This window comes from Suricata suricatta, chromosome 6 (assembly GCF_006229205.1).
Source record: "Suricata suricatta isolate VVHF042 chromosome 6, meerkat_22Aug2017_6uvM2_HiC, whole genome shotgun sequence".
Classification (NCBI taxonomy): domain Eukaryota; kingdom Metazoa; phylum Chordata; class Mammalia; order Carnivora; family Herpestidae; genus Suricata; species Suricata suricatta.
Window position 1 is genome coordinate 46,419,633 of NC_043705.1, and position 17,843 is coordinate 46,437,475.

At 36.3% G+C, this 17,843-nt stretch overlaps 1 protein-coding gene across 9 annotated transcripts in view; it reads left to right on the plus strand.

The window, feature by feature from the left end:
* ERBIN (erbb2 interacting protein) overlaps window positions 1–17,843 on the plus strand; it is a 121,368-nt gene that overhangs the window by 51,295 nt on the left and 52,230 nt on the right. For 8 of the 9 annotated variants that reach the window (XM_029942345.1, XM_029942344.1, XM_029942346.1 and 5 more), the window contains 3 exons: window positions 11,302–11,380; window positions 12,909–12,998; window positions 15,294–15,350. In XM_029942345.1, the coding sequence (XP_029798205.1) occupies window positions 11,302–11,380; window positions 12,909–12,998; window positions 15,294–15,350 (226 nt within the window). Of the gene's footprint in view, window positions 1–7,486; window positions 7,542–11,301; window positions 11,381–12,908; window positions 12,999–15,293; window positions 15,351–17,843 lie in introns of all 9 variants that reach the window. The other variant, XM_029942350.1, reaches the window with a different exon arrangement.

Consider the following 17,843-nt stretch of genomic DNA (forward strand, 5'->3'; position numbering starts at 1 on the left):
GAATTGTGGCATTAGAAGTCATCAGATATAACCTTCCATTTCAAGGGGGTATGGTTTCTACTTTTTGGACTTTTTAAATGGGAGATATTAAGGTATAAGGAAAGAGACCTGGAATAATCTTGACTATTACTAATACATTTGTAGGCACCTGGGAAAGGCTAGTAAATTGATGCCACTCTTCATGGTATGAAAGTATTAGTTGGCTTGGGGCACCTGGGTGGCTCAGTTGGTTAAGCAGATGACTTGGGCTCAGGTCTCACGGTCTGTGGGTTCAAGCCCCACATTGGACTCTGTGTTGAGAGCTCAGAGCCTGGGCCTGCTTGTATTCTGTGGCTCCCTTGCTCTCTGCTCCTCCCCCCCATCATAAGTAAATAAACATTTAAAAAATTAAGAAAAAGAAAATATTGTTGGCTTAATATTGAGCAAGTTTGCATATACCTCTTGAAAATGCTTTAACCCTGGGTTTATTACTCTGACTTGAGAATGGTGTGATTACAGTGCTGCAGCGTCCTTAAATGAACATTTTAGACTTTCATGCAACGTTTTAAAGGATAATGTTTGAGTTATGGGAACCTATTGGACTGTAGTCTTTTTCTCTCTCTTTTTTTTTAATGTTTATTTATTTATTTTGAGAGAAAAAGGGAGGGGCAGAGAGAGAACGGAGGAGAATCCCAAGCAGGCTCCACACTGTCAGTGCAGAGCCTGACACAGGGCCCGATCCGACCAACCATGAGATCATGACTTGAGCTGAAATTGGGTGCTCAACCAATGGAGCCACCCAGGCACCCCCTTTCCCTCTTTTCTCAGCAGTTTCTTATTGCTTATATTGAAAACCTGTTTTGTACAATTCTATCAGCTTGTGAGTGTTTTTGAAGAGTTGGAAATGATTTCTATATGGTGTGAGAAGATTTAAGATGAGCACTCAAGTAGTCCAGAAAGGCTATGACCTTAGTTATTGCTGCCAATAAACCTTACAATTTATTTTCACTATAAATTAAATTGATTTATTCTTTTCTTCTCTTTCTCTTTGATTTCACATAGGTAGTCCCTCATCTGGTTTTTAAATGGTGAAATTGGTCTCTTGCTTTTTACTTGTTTTCTTGTTTTTATCTCTTATTTTTTGGTCTTAAACTGATGTCTAAATGAAACTGCACTGATGTGTAAATTTATTTAATTTTTTTCTTCCTTTTATGACTAAAGTTTTGGTTTATTGTTGGCTTTTTAAAGAAATAAAAAGTTCACCAAGCTGCTATCCCAAGTGATTGCAAATAGCTAGTAGTGTTTGAGAAGTTATCTTATGTTCAAATGGCTTTTTTTGAGAAGACTAATGGGGATGATGATTAAAACATTCTGCCAAAGTAATTTATTGAGGAAGTTGTTTGGGAAGGGGAGATAAAAGAAATGAAGACTACCTACTTGTTAATTCATCTGTTTGAGCACATGGAATAGAAAGCAGGAAATTATAAGAAAAACCAGAGAAACCAGAAAGAGTAGCTTAGATCTTTCTGATATGGGAATGCTAGAGAGGTCAAATAAGGCCTTTCTTTTCAATTGAGTCAAAAGCCCAGGAAGAATGAATTGAAAGTTCGTTGAACCTGAGAAAATGTGATTGGGGACCAACTGCTGGCAAAGGCTCTTCACTTTAAGCTCAGAGAAGTTAAATTGACTATGAGGAAAATTACAGATGGCTTGGGAAGTCATTTTTCTCCTGTATTTTCAAATTTCTAAAATTGCTAATTTGCTTTTCAATTGTTTAAGTTGAGCTCTTTAAGATAAGGAAGGAAAAACCTTGTGTTAAACTAACCTGGAACTTAAAAATATTTAGACAAGTGATCACTGGTCACTGCCAAGTATGTTAATGATGTAGTCTGTAACTGGGGTGTGCACTCGGGGTGCCTTACCATAGGCCTTATCACTCATGTTATACCTGGTCAAATCATACATCTGTTATCCTTTGGACAGTATGATTATTTGAGTATAATTTTTTAGACTGTTTTCAATGGAAGTCCGTGTTATAGTCTGTACTACTTATTACCATAGCATTTCAAGAGCAGTAACAGTAATGAACCACTCTTAACTTATATTTTGTAATTAGGGCATTGGAGTATTGATGCTCTTTTAGCAGAGATCACCAAAAACTGACCTGTGGTTGAACAGTTTAGGTTTATTACTTGATGCAGTGAGTAAAAACCCATACTATGGGGATCTAAGTGGTGTCTTGAGGTATTAAAAATAAAAGACTTATAGGATTTGAGCTTTTGTTTGGTGATTTAGGGGAGAGATTAGAATATGAGATTTTACTCTGGATACATTGCTGTCAGGAAGTAGGGATAGTTCTATAACTGGGAAGTAGACTAAATCTTACCTGTGAGAGCAAATTAGAGCCCGGCTAAAGTTGTAATTGGTAAAGAAACAGCAGTCATTCAATAGTTGGGAGAAGGGGTTGTTTGATATTTTGTGTTATAAACAATGTTCATATTTGTTCAGGTGTGATTACATTTAATTGTTCAGACATGATTATAGTTGACCCTTGAACGATGTGGGGGTTAGGAGCACCAACACCGTACACTGTTGAAAATCTGTGTATAATTTTTGGTTCCCCTCGAATTTAACTATACTAATAGTCTTCTGTTAACAAGAAGCATTACCTCTGACATATATTATGTATGTATAATAAACATAACATACAACATTTTATATATGTGTTATATTTTGTATTATTACAATAAAGTAAGCAGGAGAAAAAATATTATTAAAAAAGTCATAAGAGAAAATATATTTACTGTAAAAAAAATTCTTGTATGAGTGGACCTGCACCATTTAAACCCATATTGTTGGGGCTCCTGGGTGGCTCAGTCGGTTAAGTGTCCAGTTTGGGCTCAGGTCATGATCTCATGGTTCGTGGGTTGGAGCCCTGCGTCAGGCTCTGTGCTGACAGCTAGCTCAGAGCCTGGAGCCTGCTTCAGATGCTGTATCTCCCTCTCTTTATGACCCGCCCCCCTGCTTGCGCTGTCTCTCTCTCTCTCTCACAAAAATAAATAAAAAACATTAAAAAATTTGTTTAAAAACCCATATTGTTTAAAGGTTAACTGTAAAAATTTTCCTTTGTCTTGCTCTTTCATGGTCATAGAATGGCCTGGTATGATGTTGATGCTCTTTGAAATAATTTAGTTGAACAAGAGAATACCATGACCTGTCTTTGAATACCAAGTAGGTAGTTCATAGTTGTACGCAGGACTAGCTCATAGTACCAGGTCAGTTCCTGGATGTCAGGATGTCATCCTGTCACTCTCTGTCCCAGCAGTAGAGAACTTTTAGTACCAAGCAATAGTAATATAAAGAGGAAAGCCACATTTTATAATATCTAATCTAGTGTTTTCCATTATTAAGTTTGAGCAACAGAGTCAAATTCTTTAAAAAGGGTATATGGCAACGAAGGAGCACTATTCAATTGAAAATGAAAAAGGAACAGATGTTTGAAATTGTTAGAGAATTAAGAAGTAACTCATGATAAAATTCAGGTTCTGCATACTTTAAGGATAAAATGAGCCATCTTTGAAGACTGGCTAAGACAAGCATTGAGAGTAGGCCTCCTTGAGAAAGTGACATGAGCAAGGACTTGAGAAGTAACCCATGTAGGTGTCCAAGGTAAGAATGTACCAGAAAGGGAACAGCCAGAATAGAGTTTGTAAGGTCCAAGTACCATAATATGTGTGGGAAACAGAAGGCCACGGTAACTAATAGATGGTAAACAAGATGGGCGAGTGAGAGGATAGTGGTCCGAGAGTGAGAGCCTTGTAGGTAATAGTATGTTCTTTGACATTTACTCTCAGTGATATGGAATCATTTGGAAAGCTCTGAGCAGATCGATCGATCAGAGCATGATCTGATTTGTAATTAATTAAAAAAAATTTTTTTTAATTCTGTAATGTTTATTTTTGAGAGAGACACAGAGTGTGAACAGGGGAGGATCAGAGAGAGAGGGAGACACACTCAGAAGCAGGTTGCAGGCTCTGAGCTGTCAGCACAAAGCCTGACACTAGGCTTGTACCCACAAACCAGGAGATCATGACCTGAGCTGAATTCAGCTGCTTAACCAACTGAGCCACCCAGGCGCCTCTGATTTGTATTGTAAAGATTTATGTTGGTCATGTGTAGAAACATTGTGGTTACAAGGGTTAAAAGTAACTAGTTGGGGTGTTATTTCAGTCATCTCTGATGATAGTGATAGAAACACTGAGATGTGGACAGACTCTAGATGTCTTGAAGGTTGAGTCGGCAAGATTTTAAGATAGACTGCATGTGGAACATGAGATTAGAAGTAAAGATGATCTCAGTGGTATTGATCTATGCAAGTGGAAGGATAGAGGCGCTGACAGTCAAGATGGGGGTCATCTGTGGGAGTTGCAGTTTTTAGTGGAAAAAAATCAGGTCACTTTGGACATGTTTTATTTGAAATAAGATACCTAATTATTCTCAGGGGTCAGGAGTTCTCAGTCAATAGGGAATTGTGCTAGCTCTACATATAGGGAGTTGTCAGCATAGAGATGATATAGACCGCCGGAGATTAGAAATAGAAAATAGTCAGTGTGTGAAAGAAAAGACACCTAAAGAATGAGCCCTGGGGGGCAACCCAACATTAAGAGATGTAGAAGAGGAGAGGAAAGGTGCAAAAGGTCCTGAGAAGGAAGACTACTGAGGAGGGAAATAAACTGGTGGGGTGAAAACAGTTTTTTGATGGGAGTGGGCTCAAATTTAGCTTTGCAAGAATAGGAACCTTGTCTTAGTATCTACAGTCTTTAGCATAGTGTCTTACACTGTGTAGAGTTGTTACATATTTGCTGAATATGGGCCATGTTTTGAGATACTTAAGCATTATGTAAAAGGCATTTGAAAATTATTTTCTGAAGTTAAGGAGAGGGCGGAGAACCAGAGATAAAGACTTGGAACCTGTAGGAATTGAAATCCTAGTAAATGCAATGCTAGAAATTTGTAAAAGTAGAAAACCCATGAGTATTTCAAAAGTACTTATTTATGGAAAAATATTACTATGTATCTGAAAGCTGAAGATGATTTAGAATTACTAATTTCACTGGTATGGATTGGTTACTTTTTATAAACCTCAAAGTATGGAATAAAGTACTTGAAATTTGTAAAAATATAAAATATATGTTTATTTGTGGAAAATAATAAAAACATTACTTTCCATTAAACATTACAATTAGGGGCGCCTGGGTGGCTCAGTCTATTAGGCGTGCAACTTCAGCTCAGGTCATGATGTCACAGTTTGTGGGTTCAAGCCCCACATCTGTGCTGACAGCTAGCTCAGAGCCTGGAGCCTGCCTCAGATTCTGTATCTCCCTCTCTCTCTGAACCTCCTCTGCTCATGCTGTCTCTCTCTGTCTCTCAAAAAATAAAAATTACAGTTCTAGAAATCTGTTATAGAACTCTTGAAATTATTCTTTCTCCACATAAAAGTCGAACATACACTGTTTTCATTGGTCTTTTTTCTCCTTAAGAGACTTGATCATGTACTAAAAATTTTATATATTTTATATGTATTATATATACATAATTGTCTTTGATATAGGCAATTTTATGATATTTTGACTTTAAAAAGGCCAAGGAAATGAGATATTTAGCTAAGTTTTATTTATTTTTTTAAATTTTTTTTAATGTTTTATTTATTTTTGATACAGAGCATAAGAGAGGGAGGGGCAGAGAGAGAGGGAGGCACAGAATCTGAAGACAGGCTCCAGGCTCTGAGCTAGCTGTCTGCACAGAGCCCGATGCAGGGCTCGAACGCACAAACTGTGAGATCATGACCTGAGCCGAAGTCGGAGGCTTAACCGACTGAGCCACCCAGGCGCCCCTAGCTAAGTTTCAAAGTGGAGTGGGGTGCTAATGAAAAGTGTGGAATGCCCTTCCCCTGTTCCTCCTTTAAATATGGATGGTATTGTTTTAAAAAGAAGTATTTGATAAGAATAAACCACAACCAAGTGGGACCCATTGCATGTCATTCAAAGCTACTTCAGTATTTGAAAATTAATGCATGTAATTCACCACATCATTAGCCATATATCTAACTCAGTAATTCCATTCCTTGCTGTTTATGTGAGAGAAATGAAATGTATGTTTCTAGAATGAATTTTTAAACAGATGTTCATAGTGCCTTTTTCATAATATTCCACAGTCTTTATCTTTGTTGCCCTTTTCTTCCATGTTTCTTAATTTTGACCCTTGAGCACCACATCTACCCTGGAAGCCCTGCTGCCACCCCCATAAAAATTTTTTTAGTGTTTGTTTTTGAGAGCGAGAATGAGGACAAGTAAGTGGGTGAGGGGCAGAGAGAGAGGGAGACAGAGGATCCAAAGTGGACTCTGCTGAAAGCAAAACCCACGAACTGTGAGATCATGACCTGAGCCAAAGTCAGACACTTAACCGACTGAGCCGACTGGGCCCCCCCAAATTTTTAAAAATATAGTTAATTTAGCAAAGAGGTACTGTTTTAATCTATTAAAGTTCTTTTAATGTATCCACAATAGAATTATCACTTGAGACAAATTATTTGTCTCAAATTCTTTAAAGGACTGATGAGAATTTAACTCCCAAAGAACATGATTCAATAACCTTATTTTTTTTGTTGTTGTTTGAGAGAGAGAGCTCAAGCCAGGAGACACAGAGGGAGAGGGGCAGAAAGAATCTTAAACAGGCTCCACACTAAGTCCAGAGCCCAGACTTGGGGCTCGGTCTCAAGACTGAGATCATGACCTGAGCCAAAATCAGGAGTTGGATGCCCAAGTCACTGAGCCACCTTGGTGCTCCTTACATATTTTGTATATACATAGAATAGAAAAATCTAATCAACCTAAGTAAAACCTTTTGGCAATAGCAGAAGAAACACAGATACTGTTAATTCATTGTATAAGTACACTAAAATGTATAATTGAGGTGTTAAATTTCTAGGTAAAAGGGTTTGCTTTGTAGATGAGTATTTCCCATTTTGTGATTTCAACCAGGGTTAAGTTTTTATTTTACCATTGAGGAAATTCTTGTCTCCCATGCCCTCCAAAAGCAACATCTGTCACATTCCTATTACCATCATATTATTAAAAAGTGACTTTTCACTCAAAAGAAAAAGAATGAATAGTATAAAGGCACTAAATTTTAAAACTTAGAAGAAATGAAAAACGAATTTCCAGAATCAACTCAAGAAGCAGAAAACTGGAAAATACCAATGAATACAGTATTAAATTGGGTAGTAAGAAAAATCACGAAGCCTACTTTTAAGAGCAAGTTTGTTTAAACCTTCATAGAATTTGGATAATCCCAAATTTATAAAAAACTGTCATGTAGATTAGGTAGGGAAAGTATACAACTCCATCTATAAGGGTAAAATACACTTTGGTAACAAAGATTGTTGGGGCACCGGGGTGGCTCAGGTTAAGTATCTAACTCTTGATCTCAGCTCAGTTCTTCATTGCAGGTTAACTAGTTCAAGCCCCACATGGGGCTCCATGCTGGTCATGAAGCCTACATACGTACGTACATACATATATAACAAAAGTATTGAAAAAAAAAGTTTAAATTGCAGTGTTGGGAATCTTATGCTGGGATGACAGGAATCACCGTGCCGTAGAGCTCATTCTCCCTCAGGCTAGCCCACACCGTCCTAGCCATGTTCTTACAGAGCAGTAAAGATTCTGAGAGGGAAGGTAGCCAGGACTTACTTAAACCCTGGACTTCAACAACTCTGTTAATGTTTCATGGTCGAAGCTGAACACATGGCTGAGCCCAGAATCAGGAAGAGGGAAATTATACTTAATATTTTGTTGGGAAAAGTTGAAATACCACATTGTAGAGAGTGGGATATGGAGCAGATCCATGAGTGCAATCAGACTATCACACCATCTAGAAATGAACTTTACAGAAAATGGGCCGTACAATCTAAATGTAAGAAAAGCAGAAAACTCTGGAATAGATCAGTAGAAGGAACCAAAAGAAAAGATTGTCCAGAAACGTAACAATAAGAGAATTTGGAATATGACAGAGTTGCCTCTACAAATCAATGGAATAAGGAAAACAACTATTTTGTAAGCATTGAAATAATGTTTTGTTTTATTTTTAATGTTTATTTTTGAAAGATTGAGTAGGGGAAGGGGGCTCAGGATCCAAAGCAGGCTCTGTGCTGACAGCAGCGAACCCAGTGTTAGGGCTCAACCTCAAGAACTGCGAAATCATGATGCAAGCTGAATTCTGATGCTCAAATGACTGAGCCACCCAGGCACCTCTGGAACAATGTTTTATATGGGAAATAGATAAAGGTTTCCTTTACAGTACGTGTTAAAATAAATTGCAGGGGCACCTGGTGGCTTAGTTGATTGAGCATCTGACTTCAGCTCAGGTCATGATCTCATGAATTGTGGGTTCAAGCCCCGCGTCAGGCTCTGTGCTGACAGCTGGGAGCCTGGAGTCTGCTTTGGATTCTGTGTGTCTTTCTGTCTTTGCTCCTCCCCCATTCATGGTCTGTCTCTGTCTCTCTCAAAAATGAATAAACATTAAAAAAATAAAAATAAAGTGGAAATGAATTAAAGATAATAATATGAAAAATAAGTTATGATTAACAGAAAATGTAGGAGAATATTTTTATGACTTCGAGATTGAAATGATAACTCATTTAAGATATAAGGAGCATAGTAATAAGGAAATGAAATTTCTGTATGACAAAATATGTAAATAAAAATAAATATGACAAGATATAAGAAAAACTTGATTTACTAGTATTTCTACAGAATGCCTCCAGTCAACAATGAAAAGATAATCCAGTAGAAAATGTATAGTAGGCAAGGTGTTCAAGAAAGAAACAAAAATGATCACTAAATACATGAAAAGGTATTGAGTAGCAATAGAATATATCTTGGAAGTACATTCAGTATCAATAGAAAATATCAAGAACAGGGGTATGTGGGTGGCTCAGTCAGTTAAGTGTCTGGCTTCGGCTCTGGTCATGATCTCACAGTTCATGGGTTCAAGCTCTGCATCAGGCTTTGTGCTGACAGCTAGCTCAGAGCCTGGAGCCTGCTTCGGACTCTGTATCTCCCTCTCTTTCTGACCCTCCCCTCCTTGTGCTGTCTCTCTCTGCCTCTCAAAAATAAATTAAAAACATTAAAAAAATATATCAAGAACATACCTAGCTTTAATTTAAATTTAAATCTATATTATTGCTGGTGAGGTTCAACCCCTTATTTTGGCAGGTAAAGATAATAGATGTCAACAAGAATTTGTATAAATAGGGGCACCTGGGTGGCTCAGTCCATTAAGCATCCAACTCTCTTGATTTTGGCTCAGGTTATTGTCTTGCAGTTGATGGGTTTGAGCCCTGCTTCAGGCATGGAACCTGCTTCGGATTCTCTCTCTTTCTCTCTGCCCCTCTCCTCTTATGCACGCTTGTTCATGCACGTGCTCTCTCTCTCCCTCTCAAAAATAAATTAATGAACTTTAAAACAAAAATAGAATATGTATAGATGTTGTAGTATGAAAATTGGCATTGCCACCCTGGGGAGGAGTTTGGAAGTATCTAGTGACATTGATAAAGAGAAGGCAAAGGTTCTTCCTTCAAAAACCAAGAGCACACTTTACACACTGTATGGTAGCCAATTTGACAATAAATTATATTAAAGAAACAAAAACAAGGGCACCTGGGTGGGTTCAGTTGGTTAAGTGTCTGACTTCAGCTCAGGTCATGATCTCAAAGTCTGTGGGTTCGAGCCCTGTGTCAGGCTCTGTGCTGACAGCTCAGACGCTGGACCCTGTCTTCGGATTCTGTATTTCCCTCTCTCTCTGACCCTCCCCTGCTCGCTCTGTCTGTTTCTGTCTCTCAAAAAGAAATTTCAAAAAATACATTAAAAAAAAGAACGAAAACAAAAAAAAGAATGTATTGTTAGTTGGAGGCTGGTAAACCAACTTCTAAAGCCTGCTTGGCATTGTCCACATGTTCTCAGTTCGTTAATATTTTTTTGATTCTGTTTTTTTCCTATATTTCAGATGGGCTAATTTTTGTTGCCATGCCTTCTGGCTCACTGAAATTTTCTCCTACAGTGTCTCGTCTTTTTTTTTTTTTTTTTTTTTTTAATGTTTGTTTTTGAGAGAAAGAGTGTGGCAGGGGATCAGGGGTGGGGGTGCTGGCAGGCTGGAAGAGAGAGAAGGGGAGATAAAGAATCCGAAGCAGGCTCCAGGCCCCAAGCTGTCACCACAGAGGCCAACGCAGGGCCTCGTGCAAACCCACGAACTGTGAGGTCACAACCTGAGCTGAAGTCAGAGGCATAGGTGACTGAACCATCCAGGTGCCCCTACCACTGTATCATTCTAAGTAAGCAAATTTACCGCAGTGCCGAACGTAGGATTTCAGGTGTTGAAGTATGGATTCCGTGCTCCTCTCCTGCTTGTACTCTGTCTCTCTCTCTCAAAAATAAACAAACATTTAAAAAAATTTTAAACAATGATCTAGTGATGAGGTTTAAAGAAGTTTAAATGATCTTCTAGTATCAACCATGTGAATAATGATACTGTATTATTAGTATAAGAATGAGTCTTATAAACAGTTTTTGGAATATTTGAAAAAGCTTTAACATTCTTTTAGTTTGGATTACAACATTGCTACTTAAAGTTTGTGAATTATTCATAAATTATTGTTAGTATACTTTTGCTGACGTAGTTTGTGGAAATAAGAGTAAGTGCTTAGAAAGCTAACTGTAATTGGCTTGTCAGAACCCTTGTGTGGTGTTTTACAGAAATTTTCTTCAGCATCTGCCTTCAGGCATATCTGCTGTCAATATCAAATGTAGATTTTTTTTTTTTTCTTATGTCTTCTGTCTTCACCTTTGTTTTCAACTTTGTCATTATATACATACATATGTTAGGGTCCACCTAACCTGGAGCCCAGCATTAAAAAATGAAATGCATCTTTTTATGGCAGAAAAATAGGAAGAATGCTAAGTTTTCTGCATTTTGTATGACATCATCAAGTAGAGAAGGCACTAACTAATTTTCAGAAAAGCTAAGGGAAGGAAAGGACGGTAAAGTTAGTAATTGGCAGTTATAAAAAGACACATAAAAAAAGATGAAAGAGAAAAGAGAAATTGTAGTGGTAATTCTTTTAGACTGATGTTGGTGTCTATTTATCTAGATCCTACTTAGTTGGTAAATTTTGAATCTGCAAGTATATGTAATTAATTTTATGTTATTTTATCTTTTATAAAAGATCCTTTTAATTTGATTATTGATTATCTGTTCATTTTCTAGGAATACAGGAATTTCCAGAAAATATAAAAAATTGTAAAGTTTTGACAGTTGTGGAGGCCAGTGTAAACCCGATTTCCAAGTAAGTTCTCAGTTCAATTACTTTTGTGAATAAAACATCTATGAGACAGTAGTGGAAAATTACTTTATATTTTAATGATTAGTTGGTATCAGCCTTAAATCTGGACAAAATTTTATTATTAGATTAGAAAGAAACCTTTTAAATAATTTTTCTAACCCATATTTTATGAAGGTCAATTAGACATCCAGACAGATAATGCAGGTGTTTTGTTCCTGGTCTCACAGATAGTTTGTATCAGAAATGAGGCTAGAATCCAGGTCTCCTTGTTCAGTGATACTTGCACAGTGTAAGAATATCTTCACTTGCAAATCAGCTGTGCAGCACATTAAACCTTTTGAAAATAATAAAAGACACTGAAAGATCAAGAAGGTAAAAACAACAAAAAAAGAAAAACCATGTGATTGGTTGCACCATATGCAAGAGGTCATAAATATTCTTTTATGATGGTAATGGCTATAAATAGAGTGCTTTCTTGACACCAGAGCTGTTAAATTTTGCAAAAATGGAATGGTGAAGCAAAAGATGAATACAACAAAGCTTAGTACAGCTAAGTTGAACACTAAAAGCAACTTTCATGTGTTACAGTACTGTTTATAATGAGTTTTTCCAAACAGTGGTGCTTCATTTGCTGTGGTAGATGAAGGAATGTGACATAGGGGAGAAACAAGACCAGTCCAAGAATGGGATGTCTCACTGCCAGAGAATTTTGTACTTGTTAAAATCCAGAAAAACATATACAGATGATGTTTTATCTTCAGCTGAAAATATTACTCTAGCATCCAGTTCTAGGTCTATAATTTGATTTGCAAACCAGGGGAAATAAAGGTAAAGTTAATACATGTTTAGGTTCTGAGATGGCCTTAAAATATCATTTAGCTTTTGTAAATAATATCTTTTCATTTGCTTATTATAAAATTATGCAACCTTTACTTAATTATTTAAGGGCCAAAAATAATCTAAACTCGTGGTTCTCAAATGGGAATGATTTTGCCCCTAAGGATCATTTGGCAAATTCTGGAGACAATTTTTGTTTTTATAAGATGTGGGGGTAGATGGTGCTCCTGACTTCTACTGGGTAAAGGCCAGGGTTGCTGCTAAACATACTGTACTGCAGAAGACAACCTCCCTACACAAAGAATTATCCAGCCCCAAAAGTCAAAACTGTCAAGGTTTGGAATTCCTTATCTGGTCCTTTGGACTGATGTTTATAAGGCAAATTTCAGTCGTGGCTGCTGCTGTCATAGTTATGTACTAAATACATTTCTGTGTATTTTGGTTCATTAGAATTGATCTTTTTGTGCACATTTTATATTCTTGAGATGAATACTGTCTTTCCCTTTTTACAAAGCAATGAAATTATAAATATTAAAACAAATTATTACAAAAGGGAAATCTTTGAGGATCCCTCATAAAAGTAAAAAGGTGACTATTACCTGTTATGAGCATGTGCTGGTTAGATTCTTAGATTTGGTAAGATACTGAAAATCTGTATATTAATGTAACTTAAATTCTGATATATTTTGTATAGGCTTCCTGATGGATTTTCTCAGCTGTTAAACCTAACCCAGTTATATCTAAATGATGCTTTCCTTGAGTTTTTGCCAGCTAATTTTGGAAGGTAAATTACAGTTTCTTCTAAAACCTTTTCTTGTTAACTCTTAAAAAGTTTACAAAACAAGTTGCTTCAGTTACACTGTTAATTAAACTTTCATATGCTCTTGTTTTGTAATTATTTCCAAACATTGTGGTTTTTATAGTTTTTTCAGAACTTGTTATTTTGTCTTTGAGTTTGTTTTCCCAAGTAAATAGTAAGCAGTGAATATTGAAAAGAAAAGGTAATGTAAGACTTAAATTGGTTTTTAAAGTATGCAAAAATGGTTTTAATGTGGTAATTTCTGTATATTTGAAATACCGAGTGTTTTTTTCTTAGGATTTATCACATCTGAAAGTGATCTAGTTATTGATTTATGTGTCTTCTCCACTAGACTCAAAGTTCTGGAGAAAAGAAAGCATGTTTCTGGGGTCCACCCCATTACACACTTCTACCAGTATCTGAACATGCAATTCTTCTTGTCATTATAGTCTCTGAGTAATTTTTCTTAATGAAAAGATGAATCCGTAAAAGAATGAACAAATGAATAATAGGTATCACATTATTACTGTTTTTATTTTTATATTTTTAATGTTTATTTATTTATTGAGAGAAAGGAGGAGAGAGAACATGTGAGCATAGCAGGGACAGAAAGAGAGAGGGAGAGAGAATCCCAAGCAGGCTCCTGTGGTGTCAGCTTAGAGCCTGACGCAGGACTCAGTCTTACAAACCATGAGATTACGACCTGAGCCAAATCCAGAGTCCGATGCTTAATCAACTGAGCCACCCAAGAGCCCCAGAATTACTATTGTTTTAAAACTAATTACTAGAGAAAGTGCTGTTAGTGACATGTTAATTTTGTCATTTTTTTGTCTCTAAATAAAGATAATACTGTATGATCTCACGTGTGGAGTCTTAAACAAACAAACAAACAAACTTGAGCTTCTTAGAACAGATTGGTGGTTGCCAGGGAGTGAGAGTGGGTGAAATGGGTAAAGGTGGTCAAAAAGTACCACTTACAAAATAGATTAATGGGTATGTATATGTAGCATGGTGACTATAGTTAACAATACTGAATTGCATATTTGGAAATTGCTAAGAGAATAGATCTCAGAAGTTCACATCATAAGAAAAAAAAAATTTGTGAGATGGCTGAATGGTTCAGTCAGTTAAATGTCCGACTGGCTCGGGTCACGATCTCACGGCTCCTGAGTTTGAGCCCCGCTTTGGCCTCTCAGGTGACGGTTCAGAGTATGGAGCCTGCTTCAGAATCTGTGTCTCCCTCTCTCTCTCTGCCCCTCCCCTGCTCATGCTCTGTCTCTCAAAAATGGATAAACATTCAAAGAAATGTTTTTAAAGAAAAAAATTTTTGTAGGTGTGGTAATGGATATTAACTATACTTACTGTGGTGATCATTTCACAGTATGTATAAATACCACCATCATTATGTTGTATACCTAAAAGTAATAATGTTATATGTCAACTATACTTCATTTAAGAAAAGAAGAATTCTGAGCATTGTGTCCCAGTGATTGTCTTGTGCAAACTATGTTACCATCTACATTTATTTATATACATACACCTCTATGTGTATATATGTGTAATATGCATATACATTATATATGTAAATATATAAGAATTAGTGTATACTTGTTAGATTCCTTTTTGTATCTGGCTTTTGGACCACTTTTTTTTGAAATGTATTTGACACATAGTGTGAGTTTAAGGTATTCAAATACGTTAAGGTATACAAAGGCATACAGTGTATACAAAGGTATAAATACCATGCATTAAGGTATACAAATAATATGATTTGTTTGTATTTTATACATTTATATATTATAATATTAACTTCGTGGCATTAGTTAGCACCTCTGGACTGCCTAATTTGCTCATTTTCCCCATTTTTATTGAAATGTGCATCGCTGAATGGCCAGAGGATTTCTCCTTTTTTATGTTTCCTTATGTTATCTTATTCTTTTTTCTCTCAGAGCTAGACTCTGGAGATGAATTAGTGTTCTCTAATCTACTACCAGCCGATACTTTGGGGAGGCATTTTCACATGAAATGTTGTTAGGATTGATGTTTAGGGACGTTATGTGCTTTAAGTATGTAGAAGTGTTTAATCCCCCCCCCACCTACACACACACACACACACACACACACACACACACACACATTCTGAGGACAGAAATCATCTTTTCTTACTTCATAATTACAAATAAATATTGGTTGCTTTGAAACTTTAGGGCCTGACATTACTTTGGTAATTAAATTAATTGTCTTTGTCATAGAAGCTTGATTTGTTATTTTGTTTTGCAGATTAACTAAACTCCAGATATTAGAACTTAGAGAAAACCAGTTGAAAATGTTGCCAAAGTAAGTAAAGATGCTGTCCTCTCTAAAACAAGAATTTTTAAGATTTTATTTTTGAAGATTTTCATTTTTAAGTAATTTCTGTACCCAATGTGGGGGTTAATTAGCAATCCTCAAGAGCAAAAGTCACATGCTCTGCTGACTCAGCCAGCCAGGCACCCCAAGAATTTTTAATTCTTATGTCCTTAGAGAAATCTTAACTTTGTAATACCTAAAATATGAGTGAAAATTATTTTAAAAGGCTGACATTTGTGGTCACATTTTAATTAGTGGTACTGAACATAAAGCTTGTGCATCTGTTGTTAGTATTTTGTAGTGATTTCATTGCTTTCTGAAACTCGGTCTTGTGTTACAAATATCAAAATAATATGTATATAAAGCCCACAAGTCCCAAATGGTGGTCCCCGTTCAAATATCAGAGCTCTTGTATAATACTCATTATTGAGATTGATAGGGTCTTCATGTGAAATCAGATAACTATAATTCTAAGAATTTGTCTGGTTTTGTAGTCTGCTGTAAATTAGAAGTGGGTTGGAGGGCCCCCTACTGGTAAGCTAACAGAGAAGAGATGGCCATCCAAGAGCAAGTAAGAGAAAACTAAAACAGATCTATAGACTCAAAATGCCCTGTGTCCATTTAAGAGTACTTTAAAACTCATTGAATTGGTTGGTACATTCTTACATTGTAAGCATTGGCAAAATACAGTTTTGTTAAATCTAGCTCACTGTTTATTTTGGTAAATAAAGGTTTACTGGAAACACATTTATTCATTTACAAATTGACTATGTCTTCTTTTGCTCTATAGTGTTACAGTCAGGTAGCTGTAATAGAGACTTCATACAAAGTATAAATTATTGATTATTTGATCCTTTACAGAAGATGTTGCTGACTTCTCTTGTGATTGAATTGTCAGGAGTTTGTACCTTTTAAGGGAGGTATCTCCAGTTACCTAGGAGTTAGTTCTGTTTATTCAACTTCTTTGGCATCTTATTTATATCTGTTATGAAATTTACCACATAATCCTTATTTTTTAAACATTTTACTCCCATTTTTACCTGACCAGGTTATATGCATGTGTATATGTACTTATAACCTTTTCCATGACTGTAAGTCTTTGAGGACAAAGAATATATTTAGTTTTGATCCCTAGAAGACATTATGTATTAACTGAGTAATTGTTAAGTACATAAATAATTGGAGTTACAATGATGGTTGTGAGTATATGGAAATTATCCATATTAAATTCAAAAAGGTTTAAATATTTTACAGATTTGGTACTGGCATTGATGATTCATTAGTTGAAAACTTGACTACTTTCTCAGAGATTTGAATAAGATGTAAATTGGGGCACCTGGGAGATTTAGTCGATTAAGTATCTGACTCTTGATCTCAAATCAGATCTTCATCTCAGAACCTGAGGTCAAGCCCCATGTTCATCTCTGTGCTGGGTGTGAAGCCTCCATCCTGGCAAGGGGGGGTGGACTTAGGGGCCCCTGGGTGGCTCAGTCAGTTAAGCGTCTGACTTCGGCTTAGGTCATGATCTCACTGCTCTTGAGTTCAAGTCCTGCTTTGGGCTCTCAGCTGTCAGTGTGGGGGCCCACTTGGCATCCTCTGTCTCTCTCTTCTCTCTGCCCTGCCCCCGTGCTTTCACTCGTTCTCAAAAGTAAAACTTAAAAACAGATGTAAATTGTTTACTGAAATAGCTAAGCTTACAATTAATATGGTTTATCTGATATCATACTTTAAATTCAGTATTTTATCACCCTGTTTAACTTGAAATTGGGCTCTGTCTCATGTATTTTAAAATCTAAATCTTACCTGCTTTCTTTAATTTTAAATCTTTCATGATTAATACTTTGAGACCTCACAAACTATAAAGAGGTCATAGTTTTAAATGTTACAAAAGTAATATGCATTCACATTATGTGAATGAACCCTTTTATAATCAAAGGTTAGAACATTAAGATTAGATCTTAAATGAAAAGACTTGAAAATGAAAATATAAAATTTTGTCTCAGTATTTGAGACTTTGGAGGTGTCTTAAGTAGGACCAAAGTTGCCAATAATGCAAGTTGAGATGTAGATGCTTCTAGGACTTTACACTGCATTTCCTTGTTTTTGTTGTTGTTGTTTATTTGTTTTGAGAAGGAAAATCTTAAAACAGGCTCCACCTCCAGTGCAGACCCTGACATGGGGCTTGATCTCGCAAACTGTGAGATCATGACCTGAGCTGAAATCAAAAAGAGTCAGATGCTTAACTGACTGAGCCATCCAAGCACCCCTGTATTTCCTTTTTAATTACGTACATGTGTTATTCACTTTTTTTTTTGAGGTCACTTTTAAAACCTCACTTTTAAAGATACCATTCGTAATTGAATTTTTCCAGAGCACTATTTTTCTTTTTTGTGCTCTTGTATTACTTATCCTGTTGATGTAGTGTTTAACTGCTACATGTGGGTTTGCTATGTTCTTTTGTCATTTTGAATTCAGAAAAAT